Source organism: Bos mutus, chromosome X, assembly GCF_027580195.1.
Source record: "Bos mutus isolate GX-2022 chromosome X, NWIPB_WYAK_1.1, whole genome shotgun sequence".
NCBI lineage: Eukaryota > Metazoa > Chordata > Mammalia > Artiodactyla > Bovidae > Bos > Bos mutus.
The window spans coordinates 50,196,460-50,210,564 of NC_091646.1; the positions used below are offsets into that span (position 1 = coordinate 50,196,460).

At 39.7% G+C, this 14,105-nt stretch overlaps 1 protein-coding gene across 1 annotated transcript in view; it reads right to left on the reverse strand.

Annotated features, from left to right (window-relative positions):
• Positions 1-14,105, reverse strand: part of CSTF2 (cleavage stimulation factor subunit 2) — a 34,347-nt gene that overhangs the window by 12,002 nt on the left and 8,240 nt on the right. The window contains exons 8-11 of the mRNA XM_005901010.3: positions 5,665-5,727; positions 2,002-2,143; positions 1,047-1,222; positions 486-763 (exon numbers count right to left, since the gene is read on the reverse strand). Of these exons, the coding sequence (XP_005901072.1) occupies positions 486-763; positions 1,047-1,222; positions 2,002-2,143; positions 5,665-5,727 (659 nt within the window). The remainder of the gene's footprint in view (positions 1-485; positions 764-1,046; positions 1,223-2,001; positions 2,144-5,664; positions 5,728-14,105) is intronic.

Consider the following 14,105-nt stretch of genomic DNA (forward strand, 5'->3'; position numbering starts at 1 on the left):
TTCAGTTGCACAGCTTTTAAGGTGAGCATTAGTAAACTGCCGTTCATACTCCACTGTTCACTTTAGGCTATGTGATGAAAGTAAAGTAAAACAGATTTCTGCAAACCTAAGATTAGCTAAATGACCACTAACTAATAGCTCTTCATATGCTTGAATGCAGTAGTTCTTAGGGCTATACATTAGAATCATTTGGGGGAGGCTTTTCAAATTATCCATGCCTAGATTCTACTAATGTACACGCTGTCCCTTAAAATCAGGGGCTCTGTTCTGAATGGAATTTGAAATTGTGGGACAAGGTTACACTTATGGACTATACTCCTGGCAGTGAGAAAACCACCGCAACCTAAGGAACAGAGAAACAAAATGAAGGGAGATCCTAATCTTCCCCAACAAGCTCAGAAACCAGAAAGCAGTAATAATCAGCCTCAATAACCAATTCCTGAATAGATTAAGACTTCACATGGAAGCGAGAGTACTACACATACCTGTCTGGATCCCTGGGGTCCAACGGCCCCCATGTTAATTGGACTGGGACCTTGGATTCCACTAGGCATAGGGCCTCTTGGGCCTGGCACTGGGCCCCTTGTATCCATGCTTCTGGCCTCCATTCCTCTGACTTCCATTGCACGAGCCTCCATAGCGCGGGCCTCCATAGCACGGGCCTCCATTGCACGGGCCTCCATTGCACGGGCTTCTAATCCTCTAGCATCTAATCCTCTAGCCTCCATGGCTCGTGCATCTATGCCTCTGGGATCTCTTCCACCTATAAAAAAAGTTGAAAGAAAACTATTCGGTAGCTACCCACATTTACTGCAAGAAGAACCAATAATCAAAGAAAGACAGAAATCTATTTTCTCCAGTCACATGTCCCCCAGCTATATGAGATTGCTTTCTCCTTCTCAATTTCTCAAATTTGCAGATAAACTTGAAAAATGTTTGCCAACTCTACTGCCCCAGCATTCTATATCCCAGATTGGAGCCTAAGACAGAGCATTCATCATGAGTCCACAACTACCAGTCAGCTTTGTGACGTGGTTTCCCCTCACCTCTGCCATCCAAGGGTGGACCCCTCTGATCTATCATGGGTCCTCTTGGCTCTGCCATTAGAGGTCTGGGCTCAGTTAATGGCCCTCCCCTCATCTCATGTGGGGGTGGGCCACGGCTGTCATGGCCAGGGACATGGTGCATGGGCGGACCCTGATGAGGTGGTCCCAGGTAACCTCTAGAGATGGAGAAAAAAATGTTATATTTTAAAAGAGAACAAAACAACATGAAAAGTGTCAACTAGAAGATCAGTAAGTAAAAATTAGATAAAGAACTGATACAAACATCAGTTTTCAAATTCTAAGAGAATAACACAAAACAGGTCAAAGACAAACTATAGAGATGTAAACCCATGTATTTCAGAATTTCATATTTGGTCAGGGAACACATATTAAGGAGGAATTAATGGATATCCATTATATATAATGAATATACAGTATGGTGCTTAAGAACATGGGTTACTGTATAGATTCAAATCTGGGCTTTATCACATATTAGTTGTGTGATCTTCAGCACATTTGCTTAACTTCTTGATGCCTTGGTTTCTTCATCTGTAACATGGGACTGATATTAGTATCAACCTCAGGATTAGTATCAACAACAGGGTTGTTGTGAAGATTTAATGAAATAATCTCAATAAAGTATTCAAAGCAGATTCAGAGGCATAAACCCCATTAATATCCATTATTATTATTATTGCTATTATTAGTAGTTTTTCCCCAGTCCGATATGTCTGCTAGAATTTCTAATTCCTGAGGATGAAGTAGCAATGGTTAGTTCAAAATGACATACTTCAACTACAAATTCTGCCCAGCAAGTGCTTCGTTTTGGACAGTGGTCATGAATATTTATCTTTTGAAACAGGCAAACAGGCACAAATGGTATAAAAAGACTTTGTTCTCAAAGCAAGGGAAAATTCTAATTCCTCCCATCTTTTTCTTCTGTGTCAGGGCTTACCTAGGTTCTACCTCTCCAGTTACAGAAAGTAAAGTGCCTCCACGTGGGTCATTTGGAGCATCTCCCAATAGACCTCGAGGCGTTGGGACGTTGGCAGGCAAGGGCCCACGCTGCATAGCTGCTCTGGGGTCTTGCATTGGCACTGACAGGGAAACAAACGGGGAGTTACTGCTGTGAAGGACACATATGGCAACAAGGAATGACTCTACCACTGACAACGTAGTTCAGACACTGTAGAGTGGATGAAATCTCACCACAGCAGAGTCCTCTTGCAGCTCAAGAACAGAAGCAGGGTATAGGTAGAATCTGTGCCAGGTCAGAGGTATGGATGGAATTATATAAAGAACAAACTGGGGAGCAACTTGCCAAGGCCTAGCACTGCAATCTGAAGAAGAAACTTGGGCCCTTGGTTTTGCTTAGAATCAATCTTAGTTCAAGGACCAGAACCACAAAAGAGTTAGGGTCTTGGCATATGTGAACACTGCCATGGCTCTGTGAGAACCGGCTGTCTCCTTACAGACTGCTATTCCATCCAAGCCTCCTGACACCAGTAGGGAGGGAGTACAGCCTCAGACAGATGCCCATATCCTCCATGTTCTCTGCCCTGTGTGAAGACATCAATCTTAGGCCTGTGGCCCCAAGAGGAAAAAAAAAAAAATAACAACCCCAAACGCTACCCTTTAGGGTTCCGAATGTGAGGATTACTGTCGAGCAGTCCTTATCCTCTCAATGTCCCACCCTGAACATCACAAGCAAAAGGAAACCCGCAGATACAATGGGTACCTTGAACTCGCTCAATTGATGCAGGCCCGGTGGGTCCCACGGGCGAGTGCTGTACAGTTCCTAAGTGAGCAGTAAGTTCAAAAGGAGAAAGAGCAGACACTTAAAATAGCTTGCACACACACATGCAGAAGCATACAGACACTGGAGATTTATACATAGTATCAGTTAAAAAGCTAAGAGGTCATTAGCTTGCCTTGGGCTACAAAATCTTCCTAAATTATATGATCTGAAACTGTCCTGCTTTGATGAGATTGCTTCCTAAGGTAAAACCTGTGGGCCACTGATTTTATCTGGGCAGGAATAACTAGCCACTTGTAATTTTCACCTCTGCTACTAGGATTCCCCTTAAATCTTATGATACTATGAAAAAAAGAAACAAAATATAAAACAGATGCTACTGAATCTCTAGTTAGGCAAAGAAGGCAAACATATTTTCATAAGCAAAAAATGGAAGAAATTGCAGTGAATCTGGAAAGCAAGATTTATTCTGGAAAAGCCCATAACAAAAGTGGGACAGTATTACTTCTGTCATACCTTAAGGCACAAAAATTTCTGCTATCAAATGGGGAAATACAGTGAATGAACTTTAGATAAAGAAAGAGAATATCACTCCTCAAGAAGTACTCAGCCACTGTAAGTTTTTGATAAACAAACACCACAACATCATTAAAGACTAATAAGATGACAAGGGCACCAATGTAAGGCAGCAGAAGGCAAGAAGTCTCAAACATCTCACTGTCTCTTTTCACCTTTACAAATGTTTAAAAGAAGTATGGATTGCAGGAAAAGAATGACAAACCGGGTACAAATGGAAGATTCTTGCTGCTTCTGCTGGGTACTAAAGGAAAACTAGGAAGGAAAGTCTCATTTTATCTCTTCATGAATACATCCTTGATATACCTTCAAAACTCAACTCATTTCCCTTTGTTAACTTTTGACCAGAAAGGTGAAGATAACTACATCAAGAGGGAAGATGTCTTATGGAAGTATGTATTAAACAAATTTTGGTTTATTCATGGCTGGGGGAGAGGCAAAGGTATGACTGAAACTCTAATTCCTTCTTTCTAAGTATTCAAAGCAGAAATACTTTGTGACACATACTAGTGATAGTGGCCGAGCTGGGTAGGGCACAACAGCACAAAAGCCTGGGCTGCTCAGATGAGGTATTTGGATGAAAGCTTGTTCCACTGTCAACAGCCTGACAAGGTTATGCATTGTCACTTCAGCCACCCATATCAGTATATAAACCACAGACAAGGAGTACAGTGCATAGACTTTTATCTTAGTATTTTGCTTAAAAAAAAAAAAAAAAAAGGTTTGGGGAAATTTCCTGGCAGTCCAGTGGTTAGGACTCAGTGCTTTTACTGAGGTGGCCTTGGTTCAATCCCTGGTTGGGGAATTAAGGTCCCCCAAACCATGGGGCATAGCTAAAAAAAAAAAAAAAATTAAAAAATAATTAAAAAATGGGTCTTACTTATAGACCACAGGCTAATAATTAATTTAAGCTTCCCTATACTTATCCAAAGCAGTTCTTTCTAATCACAAGGACACAATGAACAGGAATATGTGCTTAGTCACTCAGTTGTGTCCAACTCTTTGCGACCCCATGGACTGCAGCCTGTCAGGCTCTTCAGTCCATGGGATTTCCCAGGCAAGAATACTGGAGTGGGTTGTCATTTCCTCCTCCAGGGGATCTTTCTGACCCAGGAATTGAACCCAGCTCTCTCTCTCGCATTGTAGGCAGATTCTTTACCATCTGAGCCATCAGGGAAGCCCAAGAATTAGAACAGAATACATTAAAAAGCATTTTTGGAAGTTAATAGAAGCAGTGTGGACTGACAGAAAGAGGAGAGATTTTAGAGTCAGAGACTTTGGAATCTTAGTTCTGCAACTTATTAGCTGGAAGAAAAGACGAGTGCACCAAGCCCAGTCTACATTATTCAGATACCAGTATTTACTTACCTTGTCCCCTTGAAACAGTAACTTAGAACTCTGAGCTTCCGGCTCTTCACCTGAAAACTGAAGTGCTGCCACCCCCACCTAACTCGCAAGGCCATTTATGAAAACTAAAGTGTGTGGCCTATAGGATGCACTCAGTTTTACTGTTAGTTCCTTCTGTATTTTTTTTTTTTCTCTTCCCGATATTGGTTTCAAACACATCACTGCATTCTTCTTCTTCAAACTTCAGTAACAGAGAGAAAATAACGTGGTGATTTTGGAGTGGCTGTCACTGTGGTGGTATCCAGTGTTACTACCACAGTATAACATACACTTACCGAGCAGGCATCACAGACCTTTGATTCCCACTCCGCCCCCAGTTTTCTCTGGGGTTTAAATTTAGTCTTCCACATATCTAGCCACACGTTACATGCTCATTACTAAAATTCCTTACTCAGATCTCCATAGAGGGAGAGAGAACATGTGAGTAGAAGCATTAAACTTCCCAGAAACTAACACAACATTGTAAATTAACTATACTTCAATAAAAAATAAAAACATTAAAAAAAGCATTAAACTACCAGGAAAATGTGATATAAGTTAAATAGAAACAAAGGATTCATTTGCTTTGCATTAATTCTTGTAGAGTTGGGCTCTAAATCACTGGACAGTGCTGTCCAACAGAATTTTCTGCAATGATGGGAACGTTCTATATCTGCAATATCCAGTATGGTATCCTAGCCATATGCAGCTCCTGAGCACTTAGAATGCAGCTAGTGTACATGAGGAACTGAGTTTTACATTTTACCTAATTTCCATTTAATTCAATTTAATTAATTTCATATTTGAATAGCCACGTGTGGTTTCTGGCTGACATATCAGTGCAGATGTAGAACATTTCCAAGTCTAGTCCACATTAATTGGATATTAGTATTTATTTACCTTGTCCCCGCTCCATGGACACTGGTCCACTTCCTGGCATTCCAACCTGGGCCTGCATTCCTCCTAGAAGATAAAGGGCACGAAAGAAAAACATAAAGACAGTAGGGTAAAAATTCGGACAGTGGCTGAGTTAACAAATTTCCTCTTTCTGCCCCACAAACAGAAACCTACAAAGGAGGATCATTAATTACCACTAAACAATGGATTTATAAAAAAGATGGAGTTTGTTAGTGTACTTAAACTTCAGTGACAGAAAAGTGAGTTATGTGAGATTAAGTAAGATTAAGCGAGTTAAGATTAAGATTCTTAATCTCCCTCATTACCAAAACCTTGGCAGGGGGTTCTGTAATACAGCATAATGGCACATACTTCCTCCCACAAGACGTAGTACTATTCCCAGGGTACTTTGTATTTTAAATCTGTGAGTATACTGCTTCAGTGGTGACAAAGATTTGTGGGGGCACAGCGGGCATTTTATGAGAAGCCAATAGGTATACTATTAATAGATGTTCTGCAAACTGTGAGACAGTTCTATCAAACTGAGAATTACTCTATCTTGCAAAACTTTCACATGTCTTGCTGAATATTCACATAAATGAAAATCTTTTTACAACCGTCTGAACTTAGAACTTGTCTTATTTATTTGTAAGCAAAGAGCTTCTTTGCCCTGTTTCTACACCAACACATACACACACTGAATTTTCCAAAAATGCAATTACTGAAGTATTATGGGTACTGTCTCTTGTTAATAACTTTACCAAGAATTTTCATTTTCACCATTCAGAAAATCACATCATCAATGTCAATGGTCCTTGTGGTATCTGAATTGCCAAAACATACCTGGATCTGTCTTTTACAGTATAGGTGCAAGCATCTGTTATTTTTTGTTTTCCAGTGAACTTGTCCTTAAATACTTGCATATTTATACTATTTTTTATTATAAGTTAATTTCCTTTTACTTCCCCCTTATATTATAGTTAGGGTAACTATACCAAATTTTCCTGGAAACCATGTTAAGTATGTTATGTCATCTGTACATTTCATTTTAGGATAGTAAAGCATCAGATAAGAAAAAGATAAGAGCTAGTAAAGTAATGCTCAAAATTCTCCAAGTCAGGCTTCAGCAATATGTGAACCATGAACCTCCTGATGTTCAAGCTGGTTTTAGAAAAGGCAGAGGAACCAGAGATTAAATTGCCAACATCCGCTGGATCATCCAAAAAGCAAAAGAGTTCCAGAAAAACATCTATTTTTGCTTTATTGACTATGCCAGAGCCTTTGACTGTGTGGATCACAATAAACTGTGGAGAATTCTGAAAGAGATGGCTTTGACCTGCCTCTTGAGAAATCTGTATGCAGGTCAGGAAGCAACAGTTAGAACTGGACATGGAACAACAGACTGGTTCCAAAGAGGAAAAGGAGTACATGAAGGCTGTATATTGTCACCCTGCTTATTTAACTTATATGTAGAGTACATCATGAGAAACGCTGGGCTGGAAGAAGCACAGGCTAGAATCAAGATTGCTGGGAAAAATATCAGTAACCTCAGATATGCAGATGACACCACCCTTATGGCAGAAAGTGAAGAGGAACTAAAAAGCCTCTTGATGAAAGTGAAAGAGGAGAGTGAAAAAGTTGGCTTAAAGCTCAACATTCAGAAAACTAAGATCATGGCATCCGGTCCCATCACTTCATGGGAAATAGATGGGGAAACAGTGGAAACAGTGTCAGACTTTATTTTTTGGGCTCCAAAATCACTGCAGATGGTGACTGCAGCCATGAAATTAAAAGATGCTTGCTTCTTGGAAGGAAAGTTATGACCAACCTAGATAGCATACTGAAAAGTAGAGACATTACTTTGCCAACAAAGGTCTGTCTAGTCAAGGCTATGGTTTTTCCAGCGGTCATGTATGGATGTGAGAGTTGGACTGTGAAGAAGGCTGAGCACCGAAGAATTGATGCTTTTGAACTGTGGTGTTGAAGAAGACTCTTGAGAGTCCCTTGGACTGCAAGGAGATCCAACCAGTCCATTCTGAAGGAGATCAGCCCTGGGATTACTTTGGAAGGAATGATGCTAAAGCTGAAACTCCAGTACTTTGGCCACCTCATGCGAAGAGTTGACTCATTGGAAAAGACTCTGATGCTTGGAGAGATTGGGGGCAGAAGGAGAAGGGGACGACAGAGGATGAGATGGCTCGATGGCATCACCGACTTGATAGACATGAGTCTGAGTGAACTCTGGGAGTTGGTGATGGATAGGGAGGCCTGGTGTGCTGCGATTCATGGGGTCACAAAGAGTCGGACGCAACTGAGTGACTGAACTGAACTGAAAGCATAAGTGTAAGATATCTGTTACAAAAAGGAGTCACTGGGTCTAATAGTGTTGAGAATGACAGGTCTACTCTAACCAGCAGGGGTATGATTGCTATACAAAGACTAAACATATACCATAAGTACTTGTCTGGTCCTTCCCACACAGCAGTAATTTTCTTTTCCTCAAAACAGTAATATTTGCTGCAAAAGGGAAGAAAAGACAGGCTGAACTATTTGCAGTTCTTTAACACTTATCTAAAATATCCAAGTACATGTCACATTCTCTTATCCCATTTAACATGTCAGGCATCAAAGAGCCATAAATTGAGAACCTGAATCTGTGCTAGCCGTAATAATGTTACTAAGTAATTGTCATTTTAGACAACTGATTTGATAAAAATTAATATAGCCTCCAGGCTTGCTCATCTGTACAGGGAATGAGTATCTTCTCAGAACATGGTCCCCAGATGAGCAGCATCAGCATCACCAGGAATGTGTCAGAACTGCAAAGCTCAGAGCCCTACCTCAGACCTGCTGAATTAAAGTCTGGGTGTGGAGACCAGTAATCTGTGTTTTAATAAGCCCTTCAGGTGAAGCTAATGCACATTAACATCTGAGGTCTAAATGATTTCAAAGTTCTCTTTTAGCTATAACGTGCTATGATTTATTCAGACCACTCACCAAAACGATACAAAGATTTAGGATCTGAGGTAAGCAGTAGCAGAAGCCATCATGGGCCTAATTTCTCATTACACTATCCCATAACGGCACCTTTATTTGTACGGACTAGCTTCCCAGAAGTGGAATTGGTGGGTTAAAGTGTACATGAATTTTTAATGTGAGACTATTAAAAGGATGAAAAACTGTACATTTCCACTAGCAATGTATAGTATCACTCCCTCCACCAAGTGTCATCTCTGAAAACTTTTGCTTGTCTGCTAGGCTCAAGTATAGTGAAATCTTGTTATTTAATTTGCAATCCCCTGAAAAGAAATGAATGTTTTTGTTGCCATCTGGCTTTGCTCTTCTATGAAGTACCTACTCATTTTTTTTGCTTACTTTTCTACTAGTTTGTTTCCCCTTCTCAGCAACTGCCAAAGAGCTTCGTACAGGGTATCCTAAAACTTGTAGTGAAGTTTTAATAACTTTAGAACTATAAATGCTACAAACTCATTAAAAAAAAAACATGAAAATTCAATTACTTAAATTCCTTTTACACTTACTTTGTGTTTCTAATACTCTACTGCTGCTGCTGCTGCTAAGTTGCTCCAGTCGTGTCCGACTCTGTGCAACCGCATAGATGGCAGCCCACCAGGCTCCCCCATCCCTGGGATTCTCCAGGCAAGAACACTGGAGTGGGTTGCCATTTCCTTCTCCAATGCATGAAAGTGAAAAGTGAAAGTGAAGTCACTCAGTCATGTCCGACCCTTAGTGACCCCACGGACTGCAGCCTACCAGGCTCCTCCATCCATGGGATTTTCCAGGCAAGAGTACTGGAGTGGGGTGCCATTGCCTTCTCTGTCTAATACGCTAGAACTAGCAAAGTTCCTTTATTCTTTAATCAGGTGTTAAGGATATTCACTTTCCTTTAAATACTGCTTTCACTATTTCCCCACACACTTTTTAATGGAGTGTATTACTTTTTGTTGTATTTTTGATAATTTATAAATTTCTTTTTATTTCCTCTTTAATTCAAGGACTACCAAGAATATGCTCCTTAACTTTAAAAGGTTTTTTACAGTTGCTTTTTAATTATTTATTCCTATCTTTATTGGCTTATACGGAGAAGGCAATGGCACCCCACTCCAGTACTCTTGCCTGGAAAATCCCATGGATGGAGGAGCCTGGTAGGCTGCAGTCCATGGGGTCGCTGAGGGTCAGACATGACTGATCGACTTCACTTTCACTTTTTACTTTCATGCAATGGAGAAGGAAATGGCAACCCACTCCAGTGTTCTTGCCTGGAGAATCCCAGGGACGGGGGAGCCCTGTGGGCTGCCGTCTATGGGGTCACACAGAGTCAGACACGACTGAAGTGACTTAGCAGTAGCAGTATTGGCTTATAAGCAAAGAATGCAGCATGTAAAATCTCTACATATTAAAACTTGTTTTTATTTTTTATGGCTAAGTAGTCACTTTTTAATGGGATGAGTATATTTTCTAGTCAAAATATGTAAGGCTCTCTATGTTAAATCAAGCTTACTGGTTCCATTATTTTATTTTTCAACATCCTTACTTACGTTTTGTCTACAGATGACAATGATTTATATACTGTATGTTAACAGTTCATGACAATGTTAAGTACAGAAATGGATAGCAGACATTTTTATAGAAACTTGACACTGCTGTGACATACAAATGCATGATGTGCACTAGGCTCACTGAACAGGGTATAGACCAGCTTAGGTGTTTCTCAACTCATGTAATGAGTTGCATGTCACAAGTTGCACACTTGCCATGTGTAGTAGGACCACGTTACATCCAACTTGTGATATTTTAGGATAAGTTAGGAACCTATAACACAAGAAAATATATAAAACATGGAATCTCTTTCTTTCAGTGAAAGGTAATTTAAGTTCAACGGTAACTCTATAGGATAAGGGAAAACTGTTTGCTGAAATTTATTTAAAAATCCCTTATTCCAGGAACATACCTAAACATAATAAAAGCCATATATGATAAACTAACAGCAAACACTATCCTGTTGATGAAAAATGATGAAAAACTGAAAGCTTTTCCCCTAAAGTCAGGAACAAGACAAGGGTGCCCACTCTCACTACTACTATTTAACATAGTTTTGGAAGTTCTAGCTTTTCTTCATCAGAGAAGAAAAAGAAATAAAAAGAATCCAGATTGGACAAGAAGAAGTAAAACTCTCACTGTTTGCAGATGACATGATCCTCTACACAGAAAACCCTAAAGACTCCACTAGAAAATTACTAGAGCTAATCAATGAATATAGTAAAGTTGCAGGATATAAAATTAATACACAGAAATCCCTTGCATTCCTATACACTAACAATGAGAAAACAGAAAGAGAAATTAAGGAAACAATCACATTCACCATTGCAATGAAAAGAATAAAATACTTAGGAATAAATCTACCTAAAGAAACAAAGGCCTATTTATAGAAAACTATAAAACACTGATGAAAGAAATCAAAGACGACACAAATAGATGGAGAAATATACCATGTTCATGGACTGGAAGAATCAATACAGCAAAAGTGAGTATACTACCCAAAGCAATCTATAGATTCAGTGTAATCCCTATCAAGCTACCAACGGTATTTTTCACAGATCTAGAACAAATAATTTCACAATTTGTATGGAAATACAAAAAACCTCAAATAGCCAAAGCAATCTTGAGAAAGAAGAATGCAACTGGAGGCATCAACCTGCCTGACTTCAGGCTCTACTACAAAGCTACAGTCATCAAGACAGTATAGTACTGGCACAAAGACAGAAATATAGATCAATGGAACAAACTAGAAAGCCCAGAGATAAATCCACACACCTATGGACACCTTATCTTTGACAAAGGAGGAAAAAATATACAATGGAGAAAAGAAAATCTCTTTAACGAGTGATGCTGGGAAAACTGGTCAAGCACTTGTAAAAGAATGAAACTAGAACACTTTCTAACACCATACACAAAAATAAACTCAAAATGGATTAAAGATCTAAATGTAAGACCAGAAACTATAAAACTCCTAGAGGAAAACATAGGCAAAACACTCTCGAACATAAATCACAGCAGGATCCTCTATGACCCACCTCCCAGAGTAATGGAAATAAAAGCAAAAATAAAACAAATGGGACCTAATTGAACTTAAAAGCTTTTGCACAATGAAGGAAACTATAAGCAAGGTGAAAAAACAGCCTTCAGAATGGTAGAAAATAATAGCAAATGAAGCAACTGACAAAGAATTAATCTCAAAATTATACAAGCAGCTCCTGCTGCTCAATTCCAGAAAAATAAACGACCCAATCAAAAAATGGGTCAAACTAAACAGATATTTCTCCAAAGAAGACATACAGATGGTTAACAAACACATGAAAAGATGCTCAACATCACTCATTACCAGAGAACTGCAAATCAAAACCACAGTGAGCTACCATCTCATGCCAGTCAGAATGGCTGCTATCCAAAAGTCTACAAACAATAAATGCTGGAGAGGGTGTGGAGAAAAGGGAACCCTCTTATACTGTTGGTGGGAATGCAAACTAGTATAGCCACTATGGAGAACAGTATGGAGATTCTTGAAAAAACTGGAAATAAAACTGCCAAACGACCCAGCAATCCCACTGCTGGACATACACACCGAGGAAAGCAGAATTGAAAGAGACACGTGTACCCCAATGTTCATCACAGCACTGTTTATAATAGCCAGGACATGGAAGCAACCTAGATGTCCATTGGCAGATGAATGGATAAGAAAGCAGTGGTACATATACACAATGGAATATTACTCGGCCATCAAAAAGAATGCATTTGAATCAGTCCTAATGAGGTGGATGAAACTGGAGCCTATTATACAGAGTGAAGTAGGTCAGAAAGAAAAACACCAATACAGTATACTAATGCATATATATGGAATTTAGAAAGATGGTAACGATGACCCTATATGCAAGATAGCAAAAGAGATACAGATGTAAAGAAGAGTCTTTTGGACTCTGTGGGAGAAGGCAAGGGTGGGATGATTTGAGAGGGTAGCATTGAAACGTGTATATTAGCATACGTGAAGCGGATTGCCAGTCCAGGTTTGACGCATGAGACAGGGTGCTCAGGGCTGGTGCACTGGGATGACCCTGGGGGATGGGATGGGGAAGGAGGTGGGAAGGGGGTTCTGGATGGGGAAGACATGTGCGCCTGTGGCTGATTCATGTCAATGTATGGCAAAAACCACTATAATACTGTAAAGTATTTAGTCTCCAATTAAAATAAATAAATAAATAAATAAAAATCCCTTCTCCCATTCCCTGTCAACTTAGATCTTTAGACTGGTTTCTTTATAAAGCAGAAAAATTTAAATCTAAATTATCACCTATTAGTTGTGTTGCAGTTAATCTAACCCAGATTAGATAAAATAACAAACAAGTTTGTTGCATGCTGCTGCTGCTGCTGCTGCTGCTAAGTCGTTTCAGTCGTGTCCAACTCTGTGGACAGCAGCCCACCAGGCTCCCCCGTCCCTGGGATTCTCCAGGCAAGAACACTGGAGTGGGTTGCCATTTCCTTCTCCAATGCATGAAAGTGAAAAGTGAAAGTGAAGTCGCTCAGTCGTGTCCGACTCATAGCGACCGCATGGACTGCAGCCTACAAGGCTCCTCCATCCATGGTACTTTCCAGGCAAGAGTAGTGGAGTGGGGTGCCATTGCCTTCTCTGAAATACAGGTCATATGTTCACACAGGTGTTTCATATGAGGAGTCACTATTCCACCCATAACATTTTAAGTTATGGTTGCTGAATGATGAAAAGCTGTAAGTGTAATATTAATTCCTACATACACAATTTTAGTGAACATATTAGTTTTTAAAATTCTTTTCTTCCTTTTGTTGTTGTCTCACTATGGGGTCACACAGAGTTGGACACGACTGAAGCGACTTAGCAGCACTCTAGTTCATGAAATACAGTGTTATGTTTGTTAAACATAATGGTAACAACAAACATGACCAGGCATTTTGTTTTTGTTTCCCACCCCCCACCCACCCCATGTACTTTTTAACCTAACCTAACAGTCTCTGGCTCTTAGTGGGAGAATTCAGTCCATTCACATTTAGCAGAATGACTACATGAGACTTTATTCCTTCCACCTTAACTCTGTGTTTATTATTATAACTTCACAATGTCGTTTCCTTTTCTCTGTATTTGTTGATTTGGTCTAGTTTCCATTCATTCTATTTTTCTCCTCATTAACTTGGAATTTTATCATTCTTTGCCTTGCTCTCATAATCAGACATGTAAATTTGTATACAATAAATCAACTATTTCTTCCACCTAGGATATATACTGCCTAGCTATACATTAGTATCAAGATCTCATTGCCACATCATAATTTTGCTATATACTATGCCATTTGCTATAACGAAACTCTAGCAAAACACCAAAATGTCAAAGACTCTAAATG